General features: G+C 39.2%; 1 protein-coding gene across 1 annotated transcript in view; it reads left to right on the forward strand.

Moving 5' to 3' along the window:
• The window catches only part of col11a1a (collagen, type XI, alpha 1a), a 142,918-nt gene extending 123,999 nt beyond the window's left edge, over nucleotides 1-18,919 (forward strand). Inside the window, exons 47-67 of the mRNA XM_046063866.1 lie at nucleotides 541-594; nucleotides 676-729; nucleotides 947-1,000; nucleotides 1,567-1,620; nucleotides 3,732-3,839; nucleotides 4,240-4,293; nucleotides 4,433-4,486; nucleotides 5,509-5,562; nucleotides 8,147-8,200; nucleotides 9,645-9,752; nucleotides 10,083-10,136; nucleotides 10,594-10,647; nucleotides 11,495-11,602; nucleotides 12,612-12,665; nucleotides 12,756-12,791; nucleotides 12,884-12,937; nucleotides 13,054-13,297; nucleotides 14,022-14,134; nucleotides 14,595-14,663; nucleotides 16,564-16,797; nucleotides 17,450-18,919. Of these exons, the coding sequence (XP_045919822.1) occupies nucleotides 541-594; nucleotides 676-729; nucleotides 947-1,000; nucleotides 1,567-1,620; nucleotides 3,732-3,839; nucleotides 4,240-4,293; nucleotides 4,433-4,486; nucleotides 5,509-5,562; nucleotides 8,147-8,200; nucleotides 9,645-9,752; nucleotides 10,083-10,136; nucleotides 10,594-10,647; nucleotides 11,495-11,602; nucleotides 12,612-12,665; nucleotides 12,756-12,791; nucleotides 12,884-12,937; nucleotides 13,054-13,297; nucleotides 14,022-14,134; nucleotides 14,595-14,663; nucleotides 16,564-16,797; nucleotides 17,450-17,596 (1,815 nt within the window). The 3' untranslated portion in view covers nucleotides 17,597-18,919. The remainder of the gene's footprint in view (nucleotides 1-540; nucleotides 595-675; nucleotides 730-946; nucleotides 1,001-1,566; nucleotides 1,621-3,731; nucleotides 3,840-4,239; nucleotides 4,294-4,432; nucleotides 4,487-5,508; nucleotides 5,563-8,146; nucleotides 8,201-9,644; nucleotides 9,753-10,082; nucleotides 10,137-10,593; nucleotides 10,648-11,494; nucleotides 11,603-12,611; nucleotides 12,666-12,755; nucleotides 12,792-12,883; nucleotides 12,938-13,053; nucleotides 13,298-14,021; nucleotides 14,135-14,594; nucleotides 14,664-16,563; nucleotides 16,798-17,449) is intronic.
• The last annotated feature ends 2,995 nt before the right edge of the window (nucleotides 18,920-21,914 follow it).

Consider the following 21,914-nt stretch of genomic DNA (forward strand, 5'->3'; position numbering starts at 1 on the left):
AGTTCTCCACAGCTGATCCTGGCCCTTTACACATGGCATGTTTTGATTCGCTTACCAAGTTTCATTTCGTAGCTGTTGTTTGGCATATTTGCATAAATAATTAAAATGGCTCTTTTTGATTCTGTTAGTCCTCTGTTCTGTTTGTCTACACAAGACTGACTGTTTTTGGTGGTCTCTGGTTCATCTTATAGTAGACTTGTTCTTGACTTTGTTCTGCATATATTCATGAAATATTTAATAGAACAGATAACAGTACTAGACTGCATTTGAAACATGGATTCAATGGATTGATTTATGCATGTTCTGGTCCACAGATACATTCAATATTTTAGTGCATCACTACAATGTATTCCAGCAGTCAAATCAAATCTCAAATTAAATCTCAAGCTGTAACAGCTGTTGCGAATGCAGTTAACAGCACAGACAAATTGAAATCATTAAGAACAACATTGCTTATACGTGCAACAGCACCTTGTGCTTGTAAAATGATTATTTTCTTTTCCAATAATATAATTGTTTGTTCATTTTTGTCATCCTCAGGGGCTTCCTGGACCTCCTGGTGAGAAGGGAGAGAACGGTGATGTTGGCCCCATGGTAAGAGACACATCTCCTTCTTCTAAACACTCTTATAAATGTTTAATACACTTTACCAACACTGCATTTCTTTTTCTACAGGGCCCTCCTGGTCCCCCTGGTCCCAGAGGTCCTCAGGGTCCTAGTGGAGCTGATGTACGTATGTCTAATTGATAACAATGTGCATGCACAAAATTATATTACCTGCACATATTAAAAAGGATCTGTTCCATGTTAGACTGTGACATGAAGTTAACTACATCTTTAGTAGCTTTTGTTCGCCTATCTTACTTTGCAATACCTGGGTGTCATCCAGCGTCCTCTCCCATGGTAATGGATGATGACTCATCTGTTTCTTTCTTTCCTGCGGCAGGGTCCACAAGGCCCTCCAGGCGGAGTGGGCCCCATGGGATCCGTGGGTGAGAAGGTAAGAGTCAGAACATGGCACCCCTGGGTGTTTCGCCTAACTAGCATGATGTTAGGCACTGGGATTGACATACTGCTGGGCCACCCCTTCCAGCCCACTTCAGGCCACCCAGCTACCCCCTTTGTTACCACCTACAGTCCATTCATTTCACGTGCCCAGGCTTTTGGTTTGAGTTAGTGCTTTGACACTATTAATGTCTATTTTACAACGCTTCCAACAAGATTCGACCATTTTACTGCCATTTGGCAGACGGCTGCACTATAAATACTTAATGTTGTACAACGGCTGTTAAAATGACTCTGGAATATGAAACATGAAGGGCTACCAACACTTTAAGAGGGCGCTTGGAATACAGTCACTTTGTATCAACTACAATTATAGACTTAGTTAAGTTACATTACTGGCTTTTGTTGATATTAATAACATCATTAAGTGTTAGTATGTAAGACCTATTTTGTTAGAGTGGCTGTGACTTTTTTTCAAGTGCTGCGTCTGAATTTTGGAAGCTCTCCACGTGTGAGGGTGAAGGTTTATCTGTCCAGACACTGACATTTGTCTAACCACAGGGTGAACAAGGTGAGGCCGGAAACCCAGGACAACCTGGAGAGCCTGGAACTGGGGTAAGTGAGCTCTGCTTTTGTTTTGCTAGTTTGTAAATATGTGTTGCGAGAATGTCCTATGTTTGTACTTACAGTACATCTTAATTATCAACATGCTTCTCATATGTAGTAGATGCTCAATCTTTAACATACCACCCAGCCTTATTAATGAAGATGTGTAGAAGAGAAAAAAATTAAACTTTACATGATTTTAATGTACACACCTCCAAGGGTGGTAAAATGTATTTTTGCTACAGCAAGGTAGGCAACAGCACCATATAATTTTAGGCTAGCCCCAGGAAAACAGTTGTTTAATGGATGGCTTTGGGCAAATATAGAACAAAATCCAATCTAACCAGAAGGGTTTTTTTCTCTAGTGGCACTGTGTATTCATCACACTGAAAGTAATTGCTCCTCACATTTAGGCTGGTAGTTCATCTCAGCATGGCTCTTCTGCCTTGCACTGCATGTCCCCATGGCCTGCCAAATTGAGTATCTTTCCAGACTCTTAAGACATAATTACCAGGAGGATACGCCTGATGCTTCTGTCCAAAAGAACAATGATTGCAGCCCCCATGAAGCAAGGTGGCATCACAACAGCAGACAGCCACTTTGCTGAGCATTGCTTTAAGCTATGATTTGCCATGTTTTGATAGCTACAATGGGCAGTAGTGAATTATGTTATGTATAGTTTTTTATACTGAACGTCAGTTGTAAGATTTTGAAAGATTGCATGTTAATTTACCATATCCATATGCTTGCCTATGCTATTGCCAGAAAGAGATTTATGACGCTATGATTTGTTTTTCTTTAAATTTTACTTTTACCAAACACCCATCATTGATGGCTCTATTAGTTCTGCTGCCTCATTTATCATTATTGAGGTAGAACAGCAGATTGAAAAGATGGCCTCTCTCCAGTGGGAGTGGCAGAGGAGCGTGATTACAAGCATTCATAATGCCCCCTGCTAGTTCCCCATCAAGCTGCTGGTGTCATTGACATTTCCAAAGTCAGTGTACAGCTTAAGTCCCCATACTAAGCACAGCCCAAACCAGTGGCTTTCAGTTCATTATCTGTCTTTTTGCATCAAAGTGGTACATTTAGTACTGATGACACAGGAACAAATAATTAATATTGTATATAGACATCACTATACATTAGTTACTACTAACAAAAATAAATGGTATTGAGACAAAAATTATTGAGTTGAATTTACTCTGAATTTTATATGGTAAAGCACCATGTACAATATTCAATGCAATTCATTTTGTGTTCTTAATATAGCTAAAAGCTAGTTTTCATCCCTGTCCATCATCCATTTGAAAATACAAAATAATGATATACATTAAACAAACAGACATGATACGCAACATTAAACACATAAATGATGAATATACAATAAATGATACAAACACAATTAAGATGTGGATGTTACCAAACTTTAAAAAGAGCTTGTGTTGCACAAACATCAAATAAAATACAAAATAATATGTTGCTTTTAGCCAAATGTTTACTGGGCTTTAAAGCTATACAGCAGATGAAAGTATAGCTCTTTTTTTTGTCATCTGGTAAAGACTTCCACCAAATGGAACAGAAACAGCTGACTACCCAAAAGCAGTGCAGCAAACAAGGACATGCAGAACATCTCTTACACAGATCATCAGCAGATTTGCTGCCAAATCACAATTCAGAGAATCTGCCGAATTCCTTCACGCCACAAAGCAAAAATGCTTTATCATACAAAACAAAAAGAGTACACCAATAAATCAGAACAAATAGACCTGCAGAAGCTGGAGCTTTCAAGTTTGCTGCCTAAATACTTGCTGCACATTGTACCCTTGAGATTACTGTAAATTGTCCATTTGTATTAGGACTGTGGAGGCCCAGTAATATCATATCTAAGAGCTCATACTGCTGAAAAACACGTGGAGTCTTATTTCATATCAGCAATGTTGACCATCAAGAGTTGTTGTCCTCTGTTATCCACACTGAGATCAGCTTCGGATCCAGTTCCTCTCAGCCGCCTCTGGCAGCGCGTCAGTTTTTAGCCCCTTTGAAGTTCGATGTAGCAGTGTAAAAACAGCTGTCCTCTGTGGTATTGATGTAATGAATGCCCTCCCCTACGACTACAGGGGCCTAAAGGTGAGAGAGGAGAGAAAGGAGAGGCGGGCCCCCCTGGAGCTGCTGGACCTGCTGGTGCCAAAGGACCCCCTGGAGATGACGGTCCAAAGGGCAACCCTGTAAGTCCGCCAAATGCTCTCAAAATCTGCAAAGAGTGTTTTCTGGCGCTCAGTAGGCTTAAAAGTACTGCTTTAAATGAAATGTCCCCCACCAGGCTCGAGGCGGGCAATTTCATCCTAGAACATATTCAAGAGCTAAAAAGCCTTTTTATTGAGGGAGATTATATTTTATGTGTGCATGGTAATGGATTGCAGTGAGGCCTTTTCTCGTGGATTTGCAACATCATCATTAAGTGCATCAAATTGCCTTCAATGGCTGTAACCAGGTACACCAGGACTAAATCACTGTCTAAATGACTAACCATGTTCTTAATACCTGTGTTCAGGGAAATGATGTCTCAACAGCAGCGCCTCAGGTTTCCTTTGCTATACTGATGCATCTTGTTTCTCTCCCTTAAAGGGTCCTGTCGGATTCCCTGGAGACCCTGGTCCTCCTGGAGAACCAGGTGTTGCTGTGAGTATGAAACCATATCTCTATACAGTAGATCATAAAGGTCTTGGTATTATGAATAATGTTAAAGCCATAAAATCAACGGTGGGACAGATATGTTTAATGGCAGACATGATCCAACCAGCATATCTCTCTTTTACAGGGCACTGATGGAGAACCAGGAGAGAAGGGAGAGGATGGTGAGGCCGGTCAGCCAGTAAGTTCTTGTCATTTCACAATATTTGACTGCATGATGATATATCATGCACTGTATGAAGTTCACTTGAGGGACACTTTACAAGCACATAATATAATTATCATAGCAATCAGCTACTTTGTTGCTGTGTATGAATGAGTTTGAATATCTCTTGTTTACCTTTATTTTATGTTATAATAGTCCGCCACAAGTTTGCCTGCAGTGAAAGCTGTAATTAGATCTAGTCCGTAAATAATTTACACTGCAGCATTTTAATTCATGATATTTACTGCATACTCTTGGGTGTAGGGTAAATGGACTTATCAGCTTTGCATATTCATTACGTATGATTAGAAATAAAAGCCAAACGCTAATGTGCTGGCCCTGTGTAAAGCGCAACAAATCACAACTCTTATTAATATTTAGGAATGTAAATGAGGCTTTATCATTGCCAAAGAAAAATTAGTATTAAAAAAAGTATTTTATTTACTCCATGAACATAACTTATTTGAATTTGTATTTGTATGTTTATGAACATGCTGAAACGCTACAGCAAAAGTGGTGTATAAATATAATAAACTTATAATGATATGGCTCAATGTCTATGAGAGGAAAACACATATATTGTTCTCTTAATCGTATTTCCATGTAACTGTGTACTTAAATGAAACAGCTGAATAACTCACGTTTCACTGCTGCAAAAATATTTACCAATGCAAATGATTAAAAAAATTGGTTTGATTGCCTGCAATTAACTCAGCGATAATTGGATGAAAGTGTCTCAGGGAGCACAGTATGTATAATTTCAGGCATTGCGGCGCCTCATCCAACTTGGGGTTTTGGCTTAACTCTTCTAGACTATCCTGGGGTTAAATATTCCCTAAATGTGCTCTCTGTGTTATTGTCCTTCAGGCAGACAGATTGAGTGACGCATGCCGCCCTCTCATCAAAATTCACATCAGTTCTGACTGATTTGTTAATACAGCTTATTTTATTGTATTTTAATAGTATCCTGCATCTCTTCTTTCCTTGTTTGTTTTCAGGGACCTCCAGGTCCATCAGGAGAAGCTGGCCCACCTGGCCCACCTGGCAAGAGAGTAAGTCTGTGGCCATAAAACTAACATTACTACAGTATTTTTATTTGTGCACGCATCACTGGCAAGTATCCGGCATTTACTCCAAGACAGGCTAGTCTGATAGTCCCTGCTGCTGGCATTTCAATATTGCAAGAGTGGGTTGTTTTGATATGAAATGTGTTGCTGACCAAAGCATTTGTCCATTTTAAAACCATGACTCAACAAGCCCATGTCAAATTTCTTACCTATCTTAAAATGGATGAAAGCAGTGTGGTTCTGTTGGCATTGTACTCTGGCTCCTTAGACTGGTATCCCTCCTCGCTTTGCAACAACTCCCCCTCAACAACACAGTCTTGGCAGTAAAGCAGGGAGAGATTCATTTTCATTAGAAGTAGAGTGGGGAAAACAAAGTGGGAGATTTAAGGGGTCAAGGTGTTGTGCTGTCTGCAAAGAAATCCCCCTCAAAGCCTATTGAGAAATGAATGGCAGGATGTGAAAATCATGAAGCTTTTTTCTTTCTTAGCAAGAAATTGAAAAGGCTTACCAAAAAATAGCTGAAAAAAAGGAGCCATGGGTTACAAACTAATTTACGCCCTTGTGGCAGTAAGAAGAAAGCGAGAGAGAGATATAACAAGTTTGACACACATTGATTCGTGGCTGCCTGACTGACAGCCAGAGCAAAACAACGGCATAACATGGACATGGCAAAGATGTTAAGAGGTTTTTAGAAGAAGGATTGGCTTTTGGCCTACCAAAAAAAAAGATATATAATAAAACCTTTAATCATTTAAGGTGTTAACTGTGATGTGGCTATCATCGTTGAGACTTTTGTCAGTCTATAAAAGAGGAACTGTGTCTTTACTTAATTTAAAAGTTCATTGCTCTGTGCCGTCAGTTCTTACTCTATCCAATAAGGAAAGCTCCTTCATGCACCCTATAGTATGAGGAGATATTTGAGTGTGAATTATAAAAGGCAATAAGCTGCTTTTTGAATGCACACATTCGAGATGGAACATTAACATATTTTCAATATGATGTGAAGCTCAAAGTCCACATGAAAATGAGCAACTATTCTCCTGAATTTGAAAGAAAAGTCACAATCTGAAGTGGCTGAGCGCATTTCAAAGAGACTCTGAGGCTCTGTCCAATGGGTGGAAGAAAAACATGTCATGCATTTTTAAACCAGGGTTGATTGCTTTTCTAATGGGCCCAATGAAATTTACATTTGGAGTATTTAGCATGGTATCAGCATATGCTGCACCTAAATGGCCCAGGGATTATGGTAAGGGAATGGCTATTTTATCACACACAGGTCTTTTAATCACTTGGAAAAAAGGGGGACCTGAGATGATCCCTGCTACTCCCCGACAGGTTGCCCCTGTGAATACCTAATTCCACAGCAAGAGTTGTTTAGGATATGTTGGTCCTTTTTGTGTCTCCTCAGCATTTGGCCAGTAGAAAATTTCAACAATCCTTAAATCTCTCTCTAGCATGGCCTCTGATTCTAAATAAGTCAGTTTAGCATTGAAGCAAATTTAGTTTCATGTGTTTTGCAGATGCCTTAATACTGGAAATGTATTCACCTTTGCTTCTTGAAGAAAGAAAAATGGCTTTAATTCTTTTTTTTTTTTTTTACTTCATTTAATCTCATTTGGGTTCAGGTCACTGCTTAATTTCTTTACCCTTTTCTCCTGTCTCGGTAACTGGTAGCAATTTTATTCCATTAAGAACAGTAACAATGTTTCATTCTGATGCTGCAGAGCCAACAAGAAGGTGCTCTGGCAACCTTGCCTAGAACAGCACACCTACATATTGACTCTAGCCGCTATGTATATCGTGCTACAATTGAAATGGCTCTCTGTGCTGATCAAGAGCCTGCCTCTTCGCCATCAGTAAGAGGTACACATCATGAGAAGATGAAAGCTCCAAGACAGGAGGCAAGCTCGCATTCTAGGCTCTCAGTCAATAGCACTCAGGCTTCAGTCGGCTAGATGAGAGTGGAATTTGGATGGAGAGTGTTTTTTGAAGAGGGACGACTGGAGGTGGAGTTGAAAGAAATCGCTGTGGGCCTGAGAGATCCTGACCTGAAAGAAAAGGCAACCTGCCAACCTTTACCATGACTGAAGAAGGCTGTGTGTGTTTTCTGTGTGCATCCGTACATGGCTCCATGATTGTATGTTTTCCTGGGCAGACAAAGGCACGTCCAAGTCACTCAAATAGATCCTGACATAAGGGAAGTAGTGCACATTCAAGGGCATTGGATTATCATCCTGGTTTGAAGATCCACTAAGTATTTATCAGGCAGGACATTTGTTCAATATGAAATCTAATAAAAGTAAACTGAAATGTCAAGCGATAACCTGACAGAGTCTCTGGTGGTGATGATCATTCCTTGTTGTTTAAGCACACATGATGCAACATACAGACAGATACACAACTGATTGTGTATCTGTCTGTAGGCATTTGATTGTCATTTTTGCTTGGCTTATGAAATAATTTGAACGGTCAATGATGAACATTCAACGCTCATTTGTACAGTCCTGTTGTACAGTGTGTGTTGATGTTGTGCTGAAATGCTAAATCAGTGTCCTGTCATCCTCCGCAGGGACCTCCGGGGGCTGCTGGTGCAGAGGGCAGACAAGGAGAGAAGGGCGCTAAGGTAACAAAATCAATTCATGCTTTACACAGTAGAGCCGTTCCTGCACCAACACCCACTCACTGTAACCACATTGTTCCCATTCTTGAAGTGAAAGCACAAAAACACAGAAGTCATTTCCACTATGGATTAGATGGAAATTTATGGACGCAACCTATTTGAGTAAAACTTAGATCCACGTGTTTCTTGCATTGTGCTGTGGCTTAATTTCAAGACTGGCAAAGGAGTAAATGCTTTTTATGTCTGGCCCCCAGGTTTTTGGTTATCATGCTTTTCTCTTTTAGTGTGAATCAGGGCCCAATGAAGTTCTCTGTGATGTCTCTGAGAATTTTTCTACACCAGTCTCATGGTTTTATCACTATCTAAGTGAGAATCAATTAACGTCAGCTGGTGCATGCTTAATATAAATCAAATTTACTATATAAAGATAACTCTTCTTCTCAGCTAATCCTCTGGTTACATAAGTATGGATGCAAAACGTTACTTTCCAGTACACTATAACATGTTTTATCCCATTAGTATTATGAACTGTCGATATATAATGCTTTTTCTTCTTAAATATTTGAATGATGATCACCTTTAATGAAGCACATTATATTTTTTATCATGTTCTTCAAAGGGGATGTCGGCCTTGAATGTGTTTAAATTCCAAAATAAATGGTTATAAATTCAGTAAAGTAGTTCAGACCACTTTGCTATAAGCCTGTAATCTGTAAATAGCTTAAAGCAAAAACTTGAAATCTTATTTCCATGAGTCCATCTGTCTGGTCTCTGTGCATATTGATGTATTTCAGATTACAGGTGGACAGCTGTGGCACACTTTGATCTTGAGGCCATGCACATTTTCTGGATGCAGGATGTAGGACAATATATTGCTTCTGCACCTCATTTGGAGGAACAGGAACCCTTTGGCTCATTTGATAACTCCGACTCTTGTTTACGTGTCCCCATTTATCCAGCCTACACACTGCATACTGTCTCAGCATAATTTAAAGCTAAAAGCAGCCTGCAGCTGAATTCTGATGAAAATACTCTCTGTGAGATACAGAGAGGCTCCAAAGAAAACCTGACAACAAGGTATCAAGTGTTGCTGCAGATTTTAGACGTTTGTTGCACATGTAGAATTTTTTGTTCTATACCCTTAACAAACATTACAAATTATTTAGATTTTTATAAAGAACCAGATATGCAGTTACCTAAAGCAGTGTGCACAACATAGATCTAAACTTGTTTTTTATTTAATTTAGTTTATTTGACTGATGGTTTGTTCTGAATTTCTTTTCCTGCCATCATGGAAGAAAAACTGAATACGTTTTTGACATGAATTTGGTTCTAAAAATATCAGTAAAATATCAGCATCTGTAATCCAAAACACTTATACATCGGGTGAACCCTACTTTCAGCCAGGTACAGAAGGCTTGAATCCCTAAATTGTGTTATATTTTAGGGGGAGGCAGGTGCCGAGGGTCCAGCGGGTAAAACAGGACCGGTTGGACCCCAGGGACCATCAGGAAAGCCCGGCCCAGAGGGTCTGCGTGGAATCCCTGGCCCCGTTGTAAGTCTGAGCTAAAAAAATGATCTTTCCCTGTGATACACTTCATATACATTCAGCTCTACTCGCAAGCAAACTCAAATGCATACTCAAACACAGACACACACCCACAGTGTACACACATAAAAAAGTACTGCTAAGGCATGATGATAGACTTCATGGAATAATCAATACACCCATTTGGCTTATACTTCAGTTTCACTTGTTTATTCCAGCACATTTTCTTCCCTGTTTGGGCTATTAATCATTGGGCTGAGCACAGAAAATCAATGGCAGGCCAGAGAAAATACAGCAGGCTATAATGCTCACTACAATTGAATGGTTTTTTCACAGGGTGAACAAGGACTGCCCGGCTCCCCAGGACAAGATGGTCCACCTGGTCCCATGGTTAGTATGCACAATATCTCCTTCACTATTTATCTAGCTAGCTAGAGTTGGAGGTGTTTTTCACTTTTGCAGAGTTTGACTAAAAGTTTCCCCTCGCCTCCAGTCAGGTTAAAACATATCCAAAGCTACAGTCTCACTGTATTAAACATACACAGATTAAGTTGCTGTTAAACATCTCACCTGTCTCCGGATTTACATATTTCCCTAAAATTTTAACTGTCCCCATAAGTCACCTCTGTAATGCATGGATGGTGTTCATCTGTTCGACAGCTTTTTCTCTCTGTATAATGATGCTTTTCCTGCCTCCTCTTTTGTCTTTTGTTTCTTTCACGTTTTTGTATTCTTTATTGCCTTATTTTCTGCTCCCTGGTTTCTGCCTCACTAGTTTTCCTTTTCCGATTATCTTTTTGTCTTTTCTCTGCGAAATTGATTCGTTACTTCTGCTTTTGTTGTTTAGGGTCCTCCTGGTCTTCCCGGTCTGAAAGGTGACCCTGGTTCTAAAGGCGAAAAGGTGAGTGTCACCCTTTTTCTTGTGTTTGACTCCACGCTGGTTTCATTTCCCAGGTTCCAGATAGGCTGGAAGAAAAACAGTTAAAGGGACCTTAGGACGGTGATCTAGGTTCAGACTTCAGTCACGACTCCTCACCACTTGCACACCCACAACTTTGCAACTGATCAAATGCAACACATCATTTAAAACACACAAAGCGGTGTTAATACCAATGTGGGCTTAGATTAACATTTAGGAAACTAAATTAGTTTTGCCATTGCAGCTGTGAGAGAAAAACTCATGCAGGATTGAATATACGGCTGAATGTGATGTATCACTCTAATCAGAATAATCTTGCTTTTTTTTTTTCTTTGCTGCCACTGTCAAATCTGCCGGTGAAATATAACTGCAAAGGAAATTCAGACAGCACACATTACTCTATCTAAATTGCCTCCCACACACTGACATGATGGCTTGAGAAAGAACAGTTTAAAAGCACACAATAGAGGCAGCGTGTTGCATGGTGTGCGGTTTTAACGCCGTCAAATCATTGGGTCCGATTAGAGCTTGTCTACATCATATAAGTCATCAGTTGGCCTTGGTTACCTCATAAGATAGAAAACACACTTTTATTTTTGTTTTGTTTTGGGGGATTTTTTTGTCTGTTGCAGAGACATTTAAATTATAATGCCTGAGGATTTGTACTGTAATGAAATTTCACTCCTCATAGCCGCCCATGTGCATTGCAAAGCTGCTAGAGTTTTTGCCCTTGTCAAACATGCATATAAAACCTTTAAAGTTTGAGTACACAAAGGGACTTTCATCTTTGACTGTTCTTTGTGTGTGCACATTTGTTTTCGTCCTGCAGGGTCACCCAGGTTTGATTGGCCTGATCGGACCCCCCGGTGAGCAAGGAGAGAAGGGAGACCGAGGTTTGCCCGGGCCCCAAGGGTCTCCTGGTAGCAAGGGCGACGGTGTAAGTAATTGATGACTCCTTTTCCACGTTGGTCCTCTTGGCCATTTTTTAGCCCCTTTGCCATTACACTGTGACACACAAGTGTTGCCACAGTCACTTGCTGTTGACTAAAACCCAAAAAGGCACTGCACTGATACTGAGCAGATGTGATTACTTTTCACATGGTGATGGGGCATGTTGTTAAATGTTTTGAATTCTCTTTTTGGTCTCTCCTTCACTGTTTATGGAGAGTCTTGTAATTCTTCATGCTGCGAGTACTGCGAACAGATTTTCTTTTAACCACTCCATTGTGGTCAGTTTCTGTGGATCTGATGAATACTGTAAACCACACCATTAAAATGAAAACATTTTTTGTCAACCACTGAGCCATCCACTTAAACAGGAAGCAGCACTGAAAGAAGGTTAAAGCTTGGTCTCGATAAAGAACTGATGACAGCCTTCATCCATTTTTAAATAAACAGTGTAGCATGACTGAATGTGCTATTCTGTCCTGCTGTGGCCGTCTGCCTGCCCCGGCTTAGTGATTTAAGGTGATGGGTTAGATTAACTATCCAGAGATTAAGCCTAATGAAATCGTAATGTCCCCTTGTGTCAGAGCACAAGGGTTTCAAAAAGTTTTCACTCTGTTTACCCCTTCTATTTTTACTTTGACAATAGGCTTTATATTGTTTGGCTTTATTTCCTCACAAAATTTAGCTATTATTGTGAATTGCAGGGTTCAAATAAATGGCATCCCACAAGTGCAGTGATTGGTCTTCTCTTGATGAAATAAAGACATCTCTTTCTCAGTTAATAAAACAACTCTATAATTCCATGTGACAGCTTCCTACCATCATGCATCTGTTCAGCTTGTAAACTAAGTATTCCTTCCATGTCTCTGGTCCTGTGCCATTATATTCTAGCTTTTTCATTCCACTCATTATTCAAGCCTCACAATAATACTTTCGTCTTTTGTCCAATGATTCTTTAATATATATCTGACTTATGCTTTCATCTCATCTTATCACAGGGTATTGGCGGAGCTGCCGGTCCTCTCGGTCCCCCAGGTCCCCCTGGTCTGCCTGTAAGTCCTTTACTGATCCAGTCATTCATTTAGATTCTACCCTGATGATAGAATGACTTTGCCAAATTGCTGTGCTTATGTCTCATGCAGGGTCCTCAAGGTCCCAAGGGAGCCAAGGGTTCAACTGTGAGTACTATCAGTGTTTTTAAAAGCATATTGTCACTGTGTGAATCTTAGATTTATCTCGAATAACATATTTCTATTCATGTTTTTCCCAGGGTCCTGCTGGTGCAAAAGGAGACACTGGTGTTATCGGTCCTCCTGGTCCTCCTGTGAGTATTTAAGACCACTACTGTTGCCTGTTATACCATTAAGTTAAAACTGTCAAAATACTGTAGCATTGTACAAAATCTAAGCTCGGTCTTCTTTTCCTCACTACACCCTACAGGGCCCACCAGGTGAAGTTGTCCAGCCCCTGCCCATCCTCTCACCCAAGAAGACCAAGCGTTCCAGTGACATGCAGTCAGACGCAGCCAATACCATGGACTACGGCGAGGGCATGGAGGACATCTTTGGCTCACTCAACAACCTCAAACAGGACATCGAACGCATGAAGTACCCCATGGGCACACAAAACAACCCCGCCAGAACATGCAAAGATCTGCAGCTCTGCCACCCAGAGTTCCTTGACGGTAAGCTGAATAAAAGCACAAGTGTTTAACGTAAAAGTAAAGAAATGCTGAAGGAGATTTTATATAAAAACACACCCCTCTTATTGGTGTAAATCACAAAGTAAGGCTGCAGCGGTGACGTGTCTACCCTATGCAAATGAGACACTGCAGATTGTCCCCATTTTCTCAAATTTTGTTGTTGGTCAAGACACCTGTTTTTCTGACAAACTGACACTGAAAACATTTTTGTTGAAAATAATGATTGAGAACGCTGCCTAGAGGAAATTGCTCATCAGTGTTGGAACATTATCCTTTTTTTTTCTTTGGCATGTTTGGGTAAATATGTGCCTACTGCAGTTTCATTAAGGAATTTTACAAGATTTCAGGGCCCTCCTCAGTAACATAAAGGGTTATCAACATGCAAAGTGGAGCAATAAGTGAGTTGTCATTTACAGCAGTATGATTGGTTTAGTTTTTTTATTACTCATCTTACTTCTGGTGAGGGAAACATTTTGTCAAAACGGTTGCACAGAAATTATACCTTGCTTCAGGCATAACAATAAGATTTTATCTAGCAGTGTATAAGCTATGAAAGTGAGCAGTAAATTGCTTTAAAGCATTTCACATAGGACCAAGGAATCTAGCACATTTAATTTAGCAAAAATTTTGGAGATAAAATAGTTTCAAGCCTTTTTCTGTGGACATTAGTAGAACAGGATGTTTGAGTGTGCATGGTTCTCCTTAGGCGAATACTGGATTGATCCGAATCAAGGCTGCTCGGGGGATTCCTTCAAAGTCTACTGTAACTTCACTACTGGGGGCGAAACCTGCATCTATCCAGATAAGAAGTCTAATGGAGTAAGTGACTTTGGCTTTGTACCCACAAGATTCATAACTGGCCGTTTCTAATCTGCCTGTCCATCATTTCTCATCAAATATTAAGCCATCATGTTAAACCAACACATCGACAAATAGCACAGCGCTAGGCTGAAGTTGTTAAAGGAAGACATTTGATTTGCTTCAGGGCTACGCTTGTACAGACTTGATATTCACTTTTGTGCAAACAACACAAAAACCACCAAAAGGCAAATACTAATGAATGATGTTACTCTATGAAGTTTATGAAAACTATATTTCAGAGATATTAAAATAACAAACAGGTTTATCTCCTGCTCCCAGATGATAACTAACTTTGATGCTGCCCTTGAGGCTGTGCTTTATACAACAAGCATTTTTCTTGTTCTCTGCATCATTCAAAACAAAATATAATGCCCATGATAATGTATTAATATGCTCCATCTGGTTTTGTTTTCCACAGGTCAAAATATCTTCATGGCCTAAAGAACTCCCTGGGTCATGGTTCAGTGACTTTAAGCGTGGTAAAATAGTAAGTCTATAGTGCTATGCTAAATGGATTGCTCCATCTATCCTATTTTCCTGCGTTCTCCTACCATGTACCTGTGCACAGACTAAAAATGGCAAGCAGCTGCTAATAGACTCAAATAGCAACACCACCCATGAAATTGCGAGGCATTGACCTAAAGTTCCTCCCCATAAAGAAATCCCAAACTACCTAATGGTTTTAGTGCGTTCATATTTTAGGCAAAGCCGGAGCAGAGAGATTTGTGCAAGTGCAAGGGATATGCTTTCATCATGAACAAGACTGGCTTTAAGTTAAAATAATCTATATCCTTTTGAACTAGTGCCTCATTTTCTGATATTTTCAGAAAATTTAAATTCTTAGACTGTTCCATATGAAGGACAGGGCATCAATAAAACATTACAGAGGATTCAAGCAGAATGCCTCAGACTTTTTTGCATTCCAGATACCCCACTCTGCCCTTGAATAGTTAAACATCGTCTCAGAAAACATCAGCTGCCATTTCTTGTAGTCATAAATGAAAGAAACAAGTTTATCCTGCTCCATCAAACTGGTATCATGCTGATGGATTTCCACAGATAAAGACTGTGGTGGAACCTTATACTGCTTTTTGGGATTAGAAGTACAGTACATCTCCTGAGGGCTCTTTGAATGCACATGTTCAGACTAAGTTCACACAAAGTTAATGTTCCAGTCAGGGTCGTGTGCCTTCTGAAGACCTATTGTTTCGAAGCTTTGTCAAAGAGCCGGAAGGACATTTATTAAATCGAGACTCTATATATTGTTAAATTTGTCATGCATGCATGTGCTATTAAACTACCATAAACTATGCTAGTTAACCTAATGACGCCAAATTTAACACAGTAATTAGTGTAAGTACTGTAAGACCAATTGATGGTTAAAAACTAGAAATCCTTGCGTAGCTGTGTCTCCCCTGGCTGGCTGTGAAATAGTGTTCTTCTGGGTTGGGGATGTTGACGGGAGACTTGAATGCATGCGAGCAGAAGTCAGTCTGGCCTGACTGAGCCAACATGACTTTGTTTTACAGAGGGCTGTTAGGTGATGTAACATGTCTTCTAGTGACCATATTTGAACTCCTCAGCAGGTGACTTGGATGAAAAACACTGTTGCTCCATTCAGTAGTGTGTTAAAAGTAATAGTGACAAAGCAAGTGGTGTTAATGTTATCATGCAACTATTAGCCACATGCCTTGCAAAAGCTGTTTCGGGAATTAGATGGTTTGCCGTATCAATTGGAAAACCTCTGTTTAATTGCTACAGGTATTTTTACATCTGCCACTTTGTTATATTCTAATCGCCCCTTTCATAAATGACCTCTATATTATATGAGCCAGTACATGCTCTTCATACCTTAATAAAGTCATTACTAATAAAGGAAATGTGTTAAATGTGCCTTCAGCATTAATAAACTACAGACTTAATCTTATTAAAAGAATTCTATTTCAATTTGCCCAGGCCCCCAAAACATTTCTGAATTAATTTTGCACTTGTTCATTTATTCACATATACTCTACCAGGCAGTGTCAGTACCTTCATCTTGCTTTATATTCAGTGATGCGGCTAAATGTTCATGGTGATACAAAGCTGACTATTGGAGATCAAACATCATCTTTGTCTATTCATGAAAACATGTTAAACAAGATCTGGGTATTTCCCAGTAGCAATGTGGATTATTGTATAGTTTTTTTACCATTTTCTTTTGTTGTTGTTGTATCCTAATTGCTTTATTATTATGCATTCGTTTTTCTTTTATTATATTTTTTTTTTTTTACAAATAAAAAATCATATACATATTTTTAATACATAAATCCAACTGTTGCGTGAAAATGTAGGCTCATGTTTGCTTCTTACCGTTAACCTGTGTTTCTCTGTTTGCCTACCACCAGTTTTCCTACGTTGACGCAGATGGAAACTCAATAAACATGGTACAAATGACCTTCCTCAGACTACTGACAGCCTCGGCCAGGCAAAACTTCACCTACAGCTGTCACCAGTCTGTAGCGTGGTACGACGCTACCAGCGACAGCTACGACAAGTCGCTGCGCTTCCTGGGCGCCAACGATGAGGAGATGTCCTATGACAATAACCCTTACTTCAAGGCCCTCTCAGACGGATGTGCGGTAAGCCCTGTCCATAGATACTGTTTGTCTGAATGAGCAGGGAGTGGATGAGTTCAGTCTGGCACTGGCACCACTCAAAATGGATGTTTTAGTAATCCAAGAGATTCAAAAGGCTAATTACAGTGTTCACATTTTGTTGCTTTGATTTTGGCTCTTTGTCATTTAAGTTTGATTTCTTGGATGAGTTAACCTAGCTAGTGCTATTCAGTATTCAGTATTCAGAAAAAAAAAACTTTATAAGAGGCTACTACCCAGCAAAAATCAAGCGTGATTCTTGACATATTTACTCCTGTGGTGGTTCCAATAAAACTGTCAAGCTTTGAATGGTTGTAATCAGGATCTCATCTATTTGGCACTTGCTGAACAGAACTATTACTCCTGAAATGAAATCACATTAGTAGTGAAACAAGGAACAGTGCAAACCTGCGATTGTAGCTGATGAATGTGAAAAGCCCAAGTCTTCTCAGACACACTTTCCCAATAGCTCTGGTCTAAAGGAAATCAATCGACTGACATACTGTAATGATCAGCATGAACACACAGTAAAAGGTTTTATGCAGTTAGAAACGTGACAAAATTTGTGTATTTTTCTGTGGTTTGCTTGTCTAATTGGTTCCTCTGTATCTCTGTGTTCGTGTCTTTGTTGTTGCAGACGAGGAAGGGCTATGGAAAGACTGTGATGGAGATTAATACTCCCAAAATCGATCAGGTTCCAATCATCGATGTCATGTTGACTGACTTTGGGGACCCTAACCAGAAGTTTGGGTTTGAAGTTGGGCCCGTCTGCTTCCTTGGCTAAATAAAAATGAAAAGAAAAAAAAAAAGGACTTGATGGGGCCAGCAAAGAAAGTCAAGTTGAGACGTTTTGGGTACCACCAAACCCCATTTCTAGCCCCCCACCCTTTTCTATGCCACATGCAAGTTTTGAATAAGAGATGGTGTAGCAAACATGTCTTTCCATGTATGTACATGTAACCCAGGAAAATACTTGTTGCCCTTGTAGGGCTCGAACCACATGACTTAACCACGTTATGGAGCAAAGGTGAAGGACATTTGAACGCGTGGCAGAGGAGGGTGAATCGGAGGTAACCAAGAGAGGGGGTCAGGCGACATGAGGGGACACAGACCTCCTCTCTGGATTCTCCAGGTGCTGTATGAAAACGACTACAATGGTGCTTGTTCAAAAAACACAAAAAGTATAAAGAGGTGCTAAGAAAGAAGGTGTATTTTGATAATTATAAAAATACTGTAATTATTATTTTGTACAATACTGTTATTTCTGAATCCACTTTCAAAACTTGCATGTGTATCAGATTCTGCTTATGGCTCTTTAATTTCAATGTTGGTTCAAAGATAAACAGTGTAAGTTAAACACAACAAACATCATCCAATCAAATAAATTTATAATTCTGGTATTATTTTTGTTGAACACATACTGTGTACCTGTCATAAAGCAAATAAAGTGAGCATTCAAACAATTCTCTATTGCTAAATTAGACTGTATGCCCTTTGTATATATTGACAGTCCAAAGCTTGAGGTTATTTGCTGTTTTGCCCTTGTGACCAGAGGTGAAACAACTGGAAGTATCACACCAGCACGTATACAGCAACATCTCCCACTAATGTTGTGATCCTGTGCTAGTAGGAAGCAATCATGGCATTCATTTTTCCTTTATTTAATTCTATTTGTTGTTTTTCTGTTTTGTTTTCTGACAGGCTTTTTATTTTGGTTGTATACCTCAAACTTTCTTGATAACCTGTAAGATGCAAGGATGTTATGCCCTGTATATACCTTGGTTAAGCAATTAAGTTTATATATTTTGGGTGGGGATTTTTTTAAGAGAGAATACATTAACTGTTAGACATCCACTGTTCAAATCCTTCTGTGAATGCAATAAGAAGCCCTTTAGGTGACCCATTTTTGTAACTAAAATGAGAAAGTGTTTTAATGTGCTTTTTATAGTTCATTTAAATATTAAAAACTGGATTCTAAACAACAGTGAACTTGGTTTTTGGTCTGTGTAAGATGACTTTGGAGTAGATCTACCTACTGTACAAATGCCAATGTCAAATGCTTCAAATCAAGGATATGTTAATTCAACTAAGACTCTGGGCTGGTGCAATTCCATCTCTCTTGAAACCAATAAAGTACCATCTTACAATAACTTCCCTTCATTCTGAGTACGTGAATGGAAACGTGAATAAAATGTCTGCTTTTGTTTGTCATAGGAAGAGAATTGCTGCTTATTTAAATGTTCCTATATTTGCTGCTCATTCCCATGTGCTTCTGAGAAGGATTAGCGATGGACTTAAACTATATTTCACTGTGTATCTGAGCGAAATAAGTGTTTGATTATTCAAGAGGCACACGAACAGACACACAAACCCAAGTGTTTTTTCATACAGATAGAGGAAACATCAAGGCTCATTATACTCAAAGGATATAATAGAGTGGTGACTGATTTTTGCACATTAATCCTAGCATATGTGTTATACAGCTGCATGTCTGACAAAAACCTTTCAACCAAATCTGAATTTGAGTTAGGGCCATAGAGCTATATGGGATTATTCATCATCCTCTTGGAATTACTTGTAAGTGTTTTGATTGTTTCTACAAAGAGGAACTGTGTGTGTGAGAGACTTTTGAGTCAGAAACTTGTGTATGAAATTGTGTGTGACAGTTTTGTGTGGCTCAATAGTCTCAATACTCTCTGCAAGAAAGCCTGAAGTGTCAAACTACTGCCTTAAGTTTCTAAATCTCTGTCCCTTAATATTTCTGATTATGATGCTATTACAACAGAATGTTGCAGCCAGACACTGCAATCCTGCAACTCTTCTTCTTTCCTTGAAATTAAGAGGGGAGAAAATTGGTCTAATTAGTATTCAGTCCTCCGGAGCTTCCTTCAAACAAATGTTAGTGATGGCCTGTGTCACTTCAAAAGCCTGACCACCGCCAAACCTTTTATTTTCTTCTCGAAGAGTGCAAAAGAAATCCACATAATAGCAACTGACAAGTCTGTGCTGAGCAGCAAACGTGGACTTTCTATTTTCTTTTTATCTTTCTTTCTTTGGAGTGTGGGTCTTTGTAGTGAAGCAACCAAAGAGAATACTCATGTGGAACCGCACACACAAGGAAAACAATCAAGAAATGCGCCCCATGGCTTCAGAGGAGAATTCAGCTCCACACTCATGTTTCTTTCAACTTGCTTTTGAGCCCTTTAACAAATACGGTATTTATCTCAGGAGATTACTTGCATTCTTAATAGGTATTTTTACATATTCAAGATGCACAGTTTATTTAAATGAAGCAATCAAACTTATTTGAGTTGTTAGTAATAATCTCCCACATTATCATATAAATAAGTGTTGCTTTTACTATTCTCGATCACTGATTGACAAAACCCCATAGTGATTCAGAGCATATCTACTTTGTACATTTGCAATTGTAGACATTGTGGGGTGGGCTCTTACCAAGAAAAACCCTCTGTGATATTGTTTTTACAGTTCAGGATTTTTTAGAATAGAGGAAGAAGAGAAGAAAAAGAAGCCAACATGAGTGAACGGACAAACCGGTGCCACCAACAGAAACGCAACAGGAAATTGATGGGGAAAAAATCATCAAACTACCATCACACTCTTTGTCTGATAGATGGTTGCTGAGATGTGTGGTGCAAAAATGCAGCAACAATAGCCTGTTAGCAACAAAACATGCCACTATAAAGTTACAATATTAAATGGCAAAAACACACTTTGAAAATTTCACATCCATCTCAAAAGATGTTCTTTTAGTTGCCCCTAACTCTCTCTAGTGTCTCCAGAAGCTCTGTTTCTTTTATACCGTATAGTATCCCTTCCTAATTCTCAGTTTTGTGTCCCTTAATGGTTACCATCCAGATCAAGGTGATCAATTTAAGGAAATTAAACCAAACAAAAGCTACAGCACTATTGTAGGCAGTTTATACATTTTCAAAGTTTTTCTAATTCTTGCACTGACTCTATCGAGTTCTTTTATATCAACTATAACCAGTTATTGTTTGTTTTATTTAAGTGTACAGTATTTACACATAATTACAAGGACATCATTCATGTGGACCATTTAGTCTTCAGCAACACTCCCTGTTACCCTCAACGTTGATGAGAGAAAAACTATTTGTGGCTGTCCAAATTGCACTTCAATTCCCCTGGATCAGAGGATGTGAAGAGATTACGCAGCTCCCCAGGGATCACTTAGGGGCCTGACAATCACAGTGGGCTTTAAGTGTAACTAAGATACTCATCTGAGACAAGATTCCAGTTGGACTCACCAAGGAACAATCAAAGTCACCGTACATTACCTTGAGACATAGCTGGAGGCCTTTTTTACAGAAACTGTCTGAGGTCAAAGTTGATTTCACACGTGCACATGTAGGTGACTGTGTCAGTTTGATTATGTTTTAGTGATGTAGGTGTAGATTTACATTACTTCACATATGTAAATGAAAGAAAAGCACGTCATACAGTAAATACAGTGGAAAGATTGCAATTGACAAAAACAGTTAAAAATATAGCTGCAAGCGACAATGATCGGGATTCCAAGCATGGTCACGAAAAATGTAACATTTGACATTTCCAGAGGAGAAGACCAGATGCAAATGGCTGAAGAGATTAAAGTAATGCAATAATGTGGATACAGAGCCATGCATTTTTTGTGGTTATTGCAGAAACACAAACTTGATTATTACAGCATCAACTTGAGGTCAATGAGTGTCATTATACTTTATGTGCCTCAACAGTGGATGAAATTGGCAACCTACCTGCCAATTGCTGTGTTTCCAAGTTTTAAGGGTTTTGCTGCACAAACACTTCATAGCAGAGAAAAAATATGTGAAATTTTTAAAGGATTGTAGTTGAACAGGAAAACTTTGACTCAGTGAGTAATGAAAAAACACCACTACATAAATAATAAATACCCAATAAAATACCCATCATTATAACTGAATCTTTGTCAACTAGGGATTTGAACTCTGAAACTTCCATGAGTAGGTGTCTTGCTTACTGAGCCACTGGTGTGCGTGAGAGTGTTTTTGCTTACCTTCTCACAAGTTGAGGCAATGAAATCATGTCTTAGATATTTTTAT

The sequence above is a fragment of the Micropterus dolomieu genome, linkage group LG01 (genome assembly GCF_021292245.1).
Source record: "Micropterus dolomieu isolate WLL.071019.BEF.003 ecotype Adirondacks linkage group LG01, ASM2129224v1, whole genome shotgun sequence".
Classification (NCBI taxonomy): domain Eukaryota; kingdom Metazoa; phylum Chordata; class Actinopteri; order Centrarchiformes; family Centrarchidae; genus Micropterus; species Micropterus dolomieu.